The 14,558-nt window shown below is 39.7% G+C and overlaps 1 protein-coding gene across 11 annotated transcripts in view; it reads right to left on the reverse strand.

The window, feature by feature from the left end:
• Window positions 1-14,558, reverse strand: part of LOC105427296 (chromatin assembly factor 1, p105 subunit) — a 798,730-nt gene that overhangs the window by 548,276 nt on the left and 235,896 nt on the right. For all 11 annotated transcript variants that reach the window (XM_089078296.1, XM_089078305.1, XM_089078301.1 and 8 more), the window contains one exon: window positions 14,282-14,493. In XM_089078296.1, the coding sequence (XP_088934422.1) occupies window positions 14,282-14,477 (196 nt within the window). In that variant the 5' untranslated portion in view covers window positions 14,478-14,493. The remainder of the gene's footprint in view (window positions 1-14,281; window positions 14,494-14,558) is intronic.

The following is a 14,558-nucleotide window of genomic DNA, read 5'->3' on the forward strand; positions in this document are numbered from 1 at the left end:
ACACCGCGTTATCTAGGTTTCGATTGAATGCCTATTTATAGGCGCGCGAAACCGCGATTCGCTCAGTACCAAAAATGTATCTCGCGCTACCGCATCTATTCGATATTTGGGACGCACGTTGAATAGTTGCAATATATACTGGAGATCATATTATTACGCACGTGGCGACTGTATCGACCACACAAGCTTCCGGAGCATATAAAGACGGATTTGGAGGTTCGAACCTATCGCTGCGTCGAGCATTATAACCAATCGTGGCAACGCACGCACATAGACGGTCTCGCACCGAAGATAAAGGATTGTAACATATGTCAGCAGCAACGTCGAACGAAGGCTGCAATGGAGGTCTGCTCAATCGAGCGATAAATAACGCGCTTCCTTTCGAGTTACATATTCCCGGCTATCAGTTTTGTGGTCCGGGTACTCGACTGAAAAAGCGATTAGCCAAAGGTGAAACGGACATAAATCCACGGGTGGAATCAGTTTGACCACCTTTCAATTGATCACCAGCTACTCATAGCGTTTGAACAGAGGAAAGACACCAGTCGCTGTGAGTGACTGTGGTCAAACGGGACGCTTCCTAAATCCATTGGACGCGGCGTGCCATGAATACGACATTGCGTATTCTCAGAGCAACGATCTCACCGATAGACATGGCGAAAGCGGTAAACGACAAGAAAGCCGTGCAACATCAGCTCGAAGAACTACAACGTCACAATCGCGCCATGGAAACGCGCGGACTGGGACTGTATCTCGCTCCGTACAAATACGGACGGGGACTATATCTCGTTCCGTACAAAGGCGGACGAGACGTAATAACAAAAAAAAAAAAGAAAAAAAACGCCAAAGAGACAATAAAAATACCTACGGGTATAACCACCAACAATTGGACCAGCTGGCGAAGCGCACACCATACTTCAAAGATGTTTTCATGCGTGACGCATTATCGATTAGCGGCGCGCGTCGAAAAGAAAGCGGTATCATAAATCTGGACACGATGGGTCCCGGCACTCATTGGATAGCGTACGCAAAGAGAAACGATCGTGTCATATATTTCGACAGTTTCGATAATTTTCGACCGCCCAAGGAACTGGTACGATATTTTGTAGACAGTGTTACGACGATAGAATATAATCGAACGTCTTATCAAACGTACGATCAGAGCGTCTGCGGACAGCTGTGTCTGTTGTTTCTTCAAATGATCGACGCGCGTGAATTTATAAAGTCCGACAAAATGCCGCGACGTCTCAGTATTCGTTGAACGCTTTTTCCATCATGTCGCTGACGCTGAGCGGGAAGAGCAGCGTTCTCGCGGCAAACTACTTTCCAGCCATAGATTTGAGCGATGACTACGAGCTTGGTCTAACAATTCTGGACACTTCTCACACGATACCGAATGTAAATGCTTCGAACAATAAATTTTGACAAAGACGACGCAGAAATTACGATTCTCGAGAGGTCGTACGAACTGCAGGCCATAAATGAATTTTTAAAACGTGAGATTTTACGGGAACATCCACGACGCGACACGCGGACGTTCCCGTAAGCCTCCGATGGTAACGCCGGTGACACCGCGCGCGGCGATGACGAGATTGGGGAATACCCGATAGTGCTCCGCGCAAATTACAACATGAGGTGCGAGATTAAATGCGATTACAGAATAAACTTTAACAAGCCCAATAACATTGGATCGTTGCTTGGCTTCTCGTTGAAGCGTATTGCAACCGCGAAGAAGATGAATCGTACGATTAACATAATGAATGAATTATCCATGAATCAATTAACATAATGAATGAATTATCCATGTGGAGTGCAACGTGACCGCGGGTGCGTACAGCAACGACAAAAGTGTGCGCACAATATACAAATTTTCGTCGAGCATGCCGCCAGGATATAAGATATCGGAAAGGCCGATGCAGATCATTTATTTGCCAGTCATCGTACGGAGCATTACGGAGTTAACGATACGCATCATTGACCAGAACGGATGATTGCTCGATTTCAGAGGAGAAGAAAGTCACCGTCAGATTTCATGTACGATGGCGACAGCGATAACGCGAGCGCGATATTTGAGATGCTCGTGTTGAACAAAGCGAAGCATGCGCAGAGAGATAACATATCTTTTACAAAGAAAACATTGATCGACAATACTCGCTCATCGGCTGCATCAAGAAGAGGAAGAAACTCAACGCGTCGAATGTTAAATTTTTACAAGCTTTAGAATTCGCGGTGCGCAACTTGTGAGATGACTGACATCCTAAACATCGAAGACGGGCCAATCTTCAATGATTGCATCATCAAGATTGAGATTCATACATACCACCCGTTCGCCAATACAACGTTCAGGGGTACAGCAATGAGATAAGAATACCCATACAGCAACAAGATCTGTACACATTGTCGTACGAAAGCTTTCTATATGTCGAAAACTAACGAAGAACAGAGTTGTCGACGGATCTGATATGATGGGAAATAATTTTGTCACATTCATATTCGATGAGATTCGAGCTCGATACGAGCTCGATGGCGTGAAGATTGATCGTAACAGAAACATGGGCATAACTAGCGCGCTCAAATACTACGTAACGACGTCATCCGAGAGAAACGTGATTCTGAGGAATGCCGGCTGAGATGCGCATATTAACGCGGATGGATATTTTAACTTTTGCGTACCTATCTACGTACTACTGTTGGGATTCTGCGAGGATTACAAACGCGTGGTAATCAATGCTTGTCACGAGTTGATCTTGATACGATTGCGTAACGACAACAATTGCCTGATTCGGAAATTCGGCGTTGAATCGCGTGATCAACTTATTTAAGATACAATGGCGAATACCGCATGTGTTATTGAGCGAGATAACAAAACTATTGATGCTGCGCACTTTGAAGAGCGGACGATACTTGAGCATAGCTTTTCGCTCGTGGGATCTGTAGGAGTTTCCGCTGTTACAGCGTATAACCAAGCATTCGTGGGCTATCAAGACTGTTACTTAGTTCGAGAAGCCGCGATACGTTATCTTCGTTCTGCAAACAAGCCGAAAGAACGTCATGACCGAAGACACGAGCCGATTCAGCAACTGCAACTTGACCAACGTGAAACTCTATCTGAACTCAAAATGTTATCCGTACGATGATATGAATCTAGATTTCAAAAAACAGATGGTCTGTGTTGTACGAAATGTACGCGCGTTTCTGCAAGGGTTACTATGGATTCGAGTATCTCGAGCCAAGTCTTACCATTACGTCTTTTCTACGTAACGGTCCATTCGTAATCATCGATTGTTCGACAAAACGAATCGGTCAAGAGCGCAACTATGGATGTGAGATTGGAATTTGAGACTTAAGAAGAACGTATGAATACCATCACGTTCTGTCTCATTATACGATCGCGTGATTCAGTACAACCCGTTGACCAATGTTGTACGCAAGATCACTTAAGAACATCACTGGTATATGAGATAGAGAGACAATAAAATCTGCGATACATCGAAATCGACCACAGTCTTCTTCTCGACAACAATATCAGTGCCAACATTCGTAGATCTGCAAGGTTTCCTCGTTGGATGACAGTTTATCGTTTTTTTAAGAGTTTGCTGCTTTCAAAGAACGGACTGTTCTCTGTCACTGAATTTTCGCAAGCCCTATATCGTGGCATTTCCTGGCAAGTGCCGACAAGTTTCGCGCACGCTGGGTGATACGTCATCACCATAGACTGCGATGGAACGACGGAACGGTTCCATATAGCGAAGCTAAAAATTTGATTACGAAAGCTGTGCATGGTACGAAAGAAGATGACGACGACGACGACGATGACGATGCTGTCATATATGTCAAGGGACATGAAAAACGAAAATGATTGCGGAACTTGCTTCTGGACGATGAGCGAGAGCGCGTGTACATTGAGATCCCGGATGCGAAGACATAGATTCTTTGAACAATTTAGACGCTGATAATTCTATACGATGTGGATATCATTATACTAATTGCGCGTTACAAAATGTATTTAAATTGTTCAATTGGTGGGCACATAACCTTAAATAAACATATATAATATATATATATATATATATATATATATATATATATATATATATATATAATGTTTTCTTTTATTCCTTTCCCCCGCCATGTTAATGATTATTTAATATTCCAATGATCCTATACATATTTTCAATGTAACGTTCGATCGACTCATCGATGACAAAGAAATTGCGTTATGATTTAAGCGTGAAACTTTTTATTCACATTTCCTTTTTTTAAATGGCACTTTACATATTTTTTTTATAGCTGATTAGATTTTTTTTTCTTGAAATAAAAATTTTACTTGATAATGACGTGATCCTTTGTTTTCTTTCTGTTTATGATCACTATAACAGTAAACTCATTCCCGATATGCTATCTGCAATTGTACTTGAACAATCTTTTGCCTTTTCCTTAGTCACTATAACACGCCTGTTCACGAAATACCATAATAGAGTTTGGTGGCGGTTGGTGATGGAGGAGCGTTGTCCACGATATGATGAATTTTGATGACGGAAAAAAGATGTTGGCCGCGGTGGGATTCGAACCTAGGTCCTCAGGTGTATGAGACTTGGCGCGCTACCACTGCGCCATGCGGGCCATGGTGCTTTTCGTGGATGTTTTGCTAGGTATTAGTTGTGTGAGCGGGGGACCGCCACAAGAGTATTACCGTTCAGCGAGGTCATTGGATCTTTTGTCCACTCGATCTTTCAAAAGAGGGGAAGGGGGAGGATTAACCCTCTGCCGTGTCAAAATTTACGCTGGTGCGATCAGTCCTCCGTCATTCGTTTGTACGAACGAATTACACGCAATGTACTCCACCAAAGAAAGAAGCACCGTAGCGAAACGAAGAAGGAACGTAACGCGTAAATTCGATATCTTTTTTTTCTTTTTGTAACATTATGCAATATTATGTACTTAATTTCTGTTACACAGCATTTCGATGGAACATTGCGCTTACTGAGCAAACATTACAACCTGACGGTTACGGACTTCAAGTTTCTGGAAATTGGAATCAATGTTGATCTACCGAGCTACGTGGAGATCGCCTCAGGAGAGCATCGAGGACAGGAGCTGATACTGTCTCTCAAAACATGGAAAGGATTCCATGAGCAGCAATGGAATATCTACAAATTGCTACGAAACAATTACAAAGACAATTTTATAAGCGTCGGACCGTTAAAGGTCCGAGTTTGCATAATGAACGACGTTACACTCGTACGTCTTGACTCTTCAAACATACGCACTATGATGGTCGAATCGACGCTACGCCGTATATTTAATCTTGCCGAATTGATGTAACATTCAATCAACTAGACAGACTCGTTGATATGATCGATGAAAAGTATACGCGATTCTCCAACATTGCGTTTATTATAACAAATCCCGAGGAGGTACCATACGTGATACGCGATAGCGATATCTTTGATAGGCATCAACTCGTCGATTGCGAACTATTAGCTTTAGTTTTTAGTATGTATGAAAAAAAGATGTAACAAAAATGTGAATAAAAAACGTTTTCACGCTTAAAAATATGATTTTAATCAAAATAAACCTATTTCCTATCTTAAAATAAAATAATATTCTGGGTTGATCAAGTTAAGTTTCCGCTCCGAATTAGGGAGTGTTTGGCAATGTTTCGATGTGATTCTCACAAAAAAAAGAGGGGACAGTTTCCGTTAAGAATAAGAAACTCGATATGATATATTTATGAGGATATTATTATTTATTGGTGTAACATCAATAAAAAAAAGGATATGTCTCTTTTTTTTCTTACTGAATTCATTTCATTTTCTATAGTTCATTTTTTTATAGTTTCTGTTCCGTGTCGCTGCCAAAATTTATTTGGCTCCTACGTGAAAACTTGGACTTGACCAAACAGGAACGAGCATGTTTCAGTATTTATTATTAAAAAAAAACCAAGGAAAAAATTAAGAGAGAAGAAGAATCCATTTATCGACTGATACATTATTTTCATTGAATAACGGATTTTTCGAAATCGTTCGAAATTAACTCGCAACATGTACATTTGTTTATAGCAATCGGATTATTGGCGCTTCTCTTAACATGCTGCGACACGTACAGTCGTCAATGCTATTTTTTTCTAAATCGGGACATCATTATAAATCTTCCGAATCGCAATTTGTTTAGGTACATAGCAGCCGGAGTATCGACGCTTTTTTTTCCTAACACATATATCAATTTCTACAAAAAAAAAAAACATCTTTTTTAGCAGCTCTTCCTAGACAAAAAAAGACCTCTCTCCCTTTTCTCTCCCCAAAAATACATTCCAAAGAACCATCGACAAAACATGCCCCCTTCCCCCGTGCTTACCAGTTACCTCCCTCTCATTTACCCTGCGTCTCCGAATTACCTCGTACACCTGTACCTCGCTCGGAGCTCCTGGGTTAGAAACAACCTCCTCGGAACTATTTCTGAAATATATCAAGAGCTCTAGAAATCTATCTAGAACTCTAATAAAAAAATTATTTTTTTCGAAAATGATGCCTCCCATTTCAAATCGCATTTTCACGCCTTTAATAGCCAAAATTATTTCATAAAATTATCAAGAACTCTAGAACTATCGGAAATCTATGCAGAACTCTAAGAAAAAATTAATTTTTTGAATAATGAAGGGCTAACTTCACAGGGGTAAGAGATACAAATATCAAGAAGTTAATAGTTTATGGAATATGTTTTATTACATACTTCCAGATAACATTTTGACCTCCAATATGTATACTATATACCAATGGATACGACATATCATATGTACAGGGTGTTGCATCAACATATTAGGCAGTATGTTGCGGGTTGCGTGACAGATTTTGCAGGAGCAGGCGCGGTTCAATAGATAATGACAGCATATACATGTACCATCATAACTTATCGAGCGGATGGATCGCCTTTATATCAATAAAGTTTGATAGAACTTTCAAAAGACACAATACGCAAAAGCTATTTGTCCAAGATTTGTCTTGTCAAAAAACATTTTGTGACTGAGTCTCAGATCAAATAAATTCAATCGAAATTAAAGATTAAATATTGAATTAATTTTGCTGTAATTTTTTATATTGACTGTATTTTTCGTAGCACTCATCGACCATCATCGAATACATTACAATTACTCTACGCTGTGTTTCAGATCGACTCGATTTCTTTCAAGAACTAATTCAAAAGTGGAATACAATACCGAGTTGCAATAAACATATTCTTTTTCTTTCATTTCTTCTGAATCTGAAAATTCTATTTAAACATATAACGCGAATACGAAAAATAAATAGATGAAAAAAATTTGTAGTCATGTTTGTTTTTTTCATCACGTTTACTTTGAATTCAATCATATTAACTTCAGTCATATCATACACCACTTAAAATTCAATTTTTCATTTTTAATTGTCGTTTCGACTTCTCTTATAATAATCGCAGCAATTATTATCCAAGTCATAATTGGGACAATGTAAATTTTATTGATATAAAGGCGCGCGATCCATTCGTTTGATAAGATGTATATGTATATGTTGTCATTACCTATTGAACCGCGCCTGCCCCTGCAAAATTTGTCACGCAATCCGACGTACTGCCTAATATATTGATGCAACACCCTGTACATACAGGCATACATAAACGACATACATTAGATATCGTAAATATGTGCGAATGCAATACGCTGTATGCGTGCATTGTACAATGCAGTGCAATGATTCGTGGGATCATAGTAGCGCGTAACATTACCGACATCGAGTCAATAGTCGCGTGCGCGCAGATTTTATTAGAATATCATCAATTATAAAAATAATGGGTAATCTTTTTTTTAGAATTCTATTTTTTTTCTTTCCTGTAAAATTTAAATATTTTTATCATTATTTATTTCTTGTTTAAAAATAAACGTGTAAAGCCATAAAATACAATATAATAAAATAAAAGTAAAAGTAATCATAAAATACATCTAAATATGATCTAGTTATTTTATTTTCAATTTTAAATAAAGATATTGCGTTGAATTTTATTATTATTTTTTTTCATTATGTATACAACTATACACATATCCATACATAAATTATATCTCCGTTATATATCGCTTTTCAGATCTAACTACATAAATTTATAATTTATTATATGTTACATTAGAAATTATATATTATATAAATATATACTTACAGTTATGTAGAATAAATTAATATTACGTAGAATAAATGAATATGAGGAGGAAAGAGATAGATCATTTAATGTTAAAATTAGTTTTTCAGAATTTTTCTTTTTGTCTATAATAAAATTATGTGTAATTGTGCTGAGTGTGTTTCTTTGTCAAACAATTTAGTGGTTCTGAAAAAAACCATTTAATAATTCTGAAAAAAATTGTTTAAATGATACTAGGACTCAATACCTAGTCCAGTACCTTCTTGTGCAACTACTTGCTGCAACCTGTTCATTACTATTTAGATGTGCGAAAAATTCAGGCTTACACTTTAAATTTTCCCACGCAATTGTTTCTCGCATACGCAACCAGACGCTCTTTAGTTCTCTCATTTCTAGAATCCCATGAATTTACAATTATTGCCCAAACATTTTCTATTAAATTGAGATCCGGGGATTTGACTGGCCAATCGAGAACTTCAATTTCTGGATGTTGTTAAACCAATCTTTTACTATATGTGCGGTATAGACAGCACTATTGTCTTGAACTAGTCGAAATGTCGACATATTTTCTTCGGTATATATTCTTCGAACGTTAGGGAGCAACACGTTCTCTAGAATATCAATATATTCGAAGGCATCCATATGCAGCGACATTTCAACTAATTCTCCCGGATAATGTGCACTTATCCATCCTCACATAGCACAAATTATGCGCCCACTTCGCTCGTGAGGAGTTACATATTTCAGATTAAAACGATGGTCTTAGGGTCTCCACATTCGTAATCGTCGATCATGCGCCGAACAAAATACCTTCTCATCAGTTTTGTCCCAATCTTCAGGTGTTACGGTATTTAACTGGTGCAGCGCAAAAGCAACACGATCATCGCGATGTTTTCTCATTAGAGAAATTTTTCGTACAGCACTATAACAATGCACGTTCGCCTTGTGTAAACGCCCGTAATTGATTTACGGAATGAGATACTGGAAGGAAGGGATCAAGATCTATCTAGTTGACTAAAGCTACGTCTTCTTCGGCAGTCGTCAATCGCGAACTACGATTGTGTGCCCGCTTATCTTTTAATTCTTCCGCTCCCTTCTCTTGCCATCGCTTAATCCATTTACGCACATTTGTCTCACCACATGGAATACGACGTGCAATTTCACGCACACCTATTCCATACTCCCACATTCCAATAATGCGGCCACGATGAATTATATCCAATATTTCAGCCATAGTTGCATAAGAACAACTGATTGTCAGAAAAAAAGTCAGAAGAGACGTTAGAATAAATGAATACCGATATTAACGAATGTATTTTGTTTTCCAGGTTGATATTCCTCTGTCATGCTAGTAAGAGATGCAAGAAAGAAAGAGAGCAGAGAAAATTGTCGCGATTGTCGCAAAGCGTTACATCAAAACGCGCGGCATTCTTTTATCTTGTCAAAAATTTTGCTAATAAAACAATGAGAATAACGAATCAATAAATTATTTCTGTACACTATCTACACATTTATCTAAAAATGAAATAAGAAAAACAAACTTTTATGAAACGTAAAATGAACGTAAACTTTTATGAACGTAAAAATACGCATAGTCTTATCTATATCTTAATATAACATTATATTTCGCAAAATGAAATGTAATTAAGAAAGCTTTAAAAATATCTGAAAAGATTATTTGAAAATATACATAACATTTTTCAAAAAAAAATTGCAATTAATAATTAGTCAAAAAGATGCGAAAATGATTAATTTAAGTTGTTTTCAATAATATATAAATGATTTTTTTTTAAACCATCAATTATTTAACAAAGAAATATTCAAGCAATAATGTTATTATCCATTTCATTATAAAGAACAATTTTGAAAAACTATAAGTATTTCAACGTTGATGTATATCTTTTATGATAAATGATATCTTTATCTTTTCCGCTTTCTCGTACATATATTTATTCTACATTATACTTGTAAATATCTATAATATATAATATATGTATATATAATTAAAAAAATATATATATTATAATTATATATTATATATACGTATATTATATACGTATATATTATATATATGTATATTATATATTATAGATATATACTTGTATAAGTATGTAACTTAAAATATTACGTGTAATAAATTATAATTTATTATATAATTAAATCTGAAAAGCAATATATAAATATAATACAACGGAGTATATATGTATAATTTATAAATATATATATATATATATATATATATATATATATATATATAATTATATACGCAATGAAAAAAAACATATAATAAAATTTAACGCAATATTCTTTATTTGAAATTAAAAATAAAATAACTAGATCATACTTAGATGTATTTTATGATTACTTTTACTTTTATTATATTGTATTTTACAGTTTTACACGTTCATTTTTAAACAAGAAATAAATAATGGTAAAAATATTTAAATTTTACAGGAAAGAAAAAATAGAATCCTAAAAAAAATTACCTATTATTTTTAATTGATGATTTAATTGATGATATTGTGGCGGTCACTGCCTCGCGAACGCACCATCGACACACCGTCGCGCGCAGTCCCGCGCAACATGGTGATTCGCGCGCCCGCCACTAGATGGCGAATCGACAAACCACTTTCTCGTGTCTGAAACGCTACAGCGGAGCTATATAAGAGCGGCACTCGGCATCGCTCTTCGCCTCAGTCGCCTCGAACCAGTTACTAGTACGAGCTGCACTGCCACGCCCTCCGAGCTCTGGAGGCCAGCCCTGGCCTCATTGCTCATCATACGGCAGTTTTTGCCTGCTGGAAATCACCGACCAACATTCGGTCGTACTCCCCGTGGCAGTTAACGCCGCGAATATCCTTCCGGCCTTACCTCTGACGGCCGTGAACGCCATATCCATCTCGCCTCTCTCCTACAGACGTGTTCCGATCGGCAGTGAAGGCCACAGCCACATCACGTCCAGGAAGGTCTCTTGCAGCCAGCGACGCCGCCCAATTCGCCCGTGTCCGGGCGACCTGCTCCAGGCCGCAGTCTCAGCACGCCGATCTCCATCAACTCGGGGAGCCGCTGCGCAACAGGCGGACCTCCGCCGGCGTGCCTCCTCTCTAGAGGCCGCTCACGACGACTCGTCATCCCCGGGACGATCGACGCTGCCCACCATCCAGAAGTCACCGGCACAACGCTCATCGCCGCCGACCGCGCGGCCATCCACGCCGCGACCTGGGGACACAGCTCCCTCGCCGTGCACCGACGAGGAGGGATGAATCGCCGGACGACGAGCCAGGCGCCCAACCGGTCGCTGCAAGCAACGACTCCTGGACCTGTTCGACTCGGCTTCCTCCTCCGAGGACAGCCTGCCCCGGCCATCGACTCCGCCCGCAGGGGACGCATCGAGTCCCTCAACTTCCTCGAGAGCAACAGCATTCGAGCGACCATCGACTCCTGGCCGCTCCTTGGAACTCGGCGTGCAACAGGATAGGCCGTGGCAACTCTGCACCATCGAGCTCGGCCACGTGCAGCATCGGCCGCCGCGCCGTGACACTCGCCGCTTCTACACCGAAACCGCCACGCAGACCGCGGGACTGCCACCAGCCCAGGTCAAGCCTCCAACGCTCACCCCCCGGCCGCGCCGAGGAGGAACCGGGGCTTGTGAGAGGCGCAGGGAGCAGCTACAGAAACTTGCGCGCGCACGCGCAGAGATAGATGCGACCGAGTCGCCCACACGTTTCTCTCACTGGATCCAAACCAAGTCCCGCCTGCCTTTGTAATACTTTCCTTTGCGTTTACAAGAATATAATGGCTTTTAATTAACTCAGCGTTCCTTGATTATTAGCGTGCATGCAACCTTCACATATCCTTCAGCTTGCGCTCCTATTATTCAACGCATAGCGATATTTGGCTGCTAAACCTTCCGCTTTGCTTGGTGCTGACACTCGCACCGTTGGTCCGCCACACAGCTGGTCGAGGACAGATACTCCCCTCGGACTGAGAACCAGCTTTCACAGCCGATTGCGGGCGACGCAGTGCAGCAAGCCACACTCTCGCTCGAGACGCTCGAGACGCGGCACACACACGCAATCGTCATCCATCAAGCACAACATCCAGCTACACATCAACAGCCAACAATACGCCACCACAAATAGGCGACAATAAACTGGTACCACCAAGTGCCACCCATAATATAAAATAATAAATAATAATAAAATAATAATAAAATAATAAAATCTGCGCGCACGTTGTTATCGACTCGATGTCGATAATGTTACACGCTACTATGACTCTGCGAATCATTACACCGCATTGTACATCCATGCATTGATAATCCATGCAATATACATGTATATTTGCCGAATATTCTATGTATATGTGTAACGACGTGCCCGGATCACCTCTCCCTCCGTAGATTTAATTGTAAAACGGCGTAAATTATAATTGTTTTCCCGTTCCCGATCAACCATCCGTTGAACTACCGCCACACTGATTCTCCGCGATCCCACCATCGGATAAATCGTCCGACGCTATAGTTTGAATTCGAACAGAGCGAATTCACGAGAACGTGAAACATAATAGACCGCGCGTTGGCCCACTGCCGCTGATCCCACTACCGACTACGCCACCGAACGCCTTCGCGAAATCGCCGAGTCCGTTCGACGAATTTCGCGAATCTTCTGGCGAGATCATTTTCAGCGAAATCGGCCCAGAATCCGAGTTTGGCCGATTTGTACTTGATTCTTCCCGAATTACGGCCGACTCGGGCATATTAACCGACTCCAGCGGATGATCTCGCCTACTGGCGAGACAGCAGATAACTCCAGGGCTGATCTCGGTGATATATCCATCCTGATCCAGAAAGCGACTTAGCGCTTCCTAGTGAACCAGGAGCTACTAGTCGTTCTCGTCTCCGAAATACACAAGCTTTCTTTCAAACTAAGGCGCTTTTTAGCTTGGCCCCGAAGCAGGCCCTTGCGTGCAAATTTCCGTCGCTGTCGGTGACCGAACAGGGAACTTCCTGACTCCAAACCGCAACAATTTCAAAGTCCTGATTCCAGTCCGAGAAATCCATCCGAAAAGAGACGGTAACGAGACCAGATTTGATAAGTAATCAGCTGTTCGGCGATTAACACTGCGCATTCCGAGACCCCGCACATCGTCGCGCACCGCGCGCCTACTATCGCGCCGCGCCAAATTCGCGGAAGAGTCGCGAGTCAAAGCTATTGTAAAGATTCCCGAAATCCGCGAGCTGTTTCGTAAAACGGCGTACACGATTCTAGGATTTCAAAACTGAATTTCTGTTAAACAATCTGTACATGTTGTAAATAGTAAAACGAAGTTTCTAACCACTAGTTCAGTAGTTGTAAATAGTTTTGAGTTGTTAAAATTATATAAGTGTACAGATTAGAACGCTTCTATATTTTATTTTTCTCCGAAATCTTGAGAACCCGACTGACGCTATCCCGTAAAACACACCGACCCGCGAAGTGTAACCGTTTTGTGTGTGTGTGTGTATGTGTGTGTGTGTGTGTGTGTGTGTGTGTGTGTGTGTGTGTGTGTGTGTGTGTGTGTGTGTGTGTGTGTGTGTGTGTGTGTGTGTGTGTGTGTACATATAGAGAGCTATATACATAGCATTTTATATACATTTTATATATATCTGTGGATGTGACTTATTCTATATATGTTATATATGCAGTGATCTATAAATGACATACATTGGATATCTTCTCAGATAACATTTTAACATCCAGTATATACACATTATTTATACATATTACTTATTAGTGGATATAACATATCTTATACAGCGTACAGCCATACATAAATCTTTTATATTTTTATATCTAGAATAACAAAAGGAATCCATAGCAAAAAATATATGACACTAATATTTAAAAAAAATAATAAAATATGAAAAAGTCCATGATAGCACCATCTGCAAATGAATCAATGTTATATTGATATAATACTTCACAATCTTTGCCTAAAACGATTTTAATATAAATTTACAAATTATGAAACATTCCAATGAATTGATTAAAATATACCACTTTGTATGTGCATATGCGTGCGCGCGTGTGTACGTGTATGTATGTTATTGATAAAAATTATACTAGTTAAGACTTACAGGCATTGATAAATCTGTAAACACCACTGAAAATATTCGGTAGAGTAATATTTTTATCAGTGAAGAAACTTAGTGCAATTCCTTGGTAAAGAGAGACTCGTCTGCGAGGTGGAATCGGTCCGCAGAATCGTCCACCAAATGGCGTCTCTATTAACTTAGTCGTATTTTCTGATCGTATTTCCGAGTAGATGTCCATATATTCATGAACACAACTGAAAAAAATATATCACATAATTTTTACATGACATGATACTTATTTCTTCTATGAACTTAAATT

Source organism: Pogonomyrmex barbatus, unplaced genomic scaffold (genome assembly GCF_055798465.1).
Source record: "Pogonomyrmex barbatus isolate J1 unplaced genomic scaffold, ASM5579846v1 scaffold22, whole genome shotgun sequence".
Taxonomy (NCBI): domain Eukaryota; kingdom Metazoa; phylum Arthropoda; class Insecta; order Hymenoptera; family Formicidae; genus Pogonomyrmex; species Pogonomyrmex barbatus.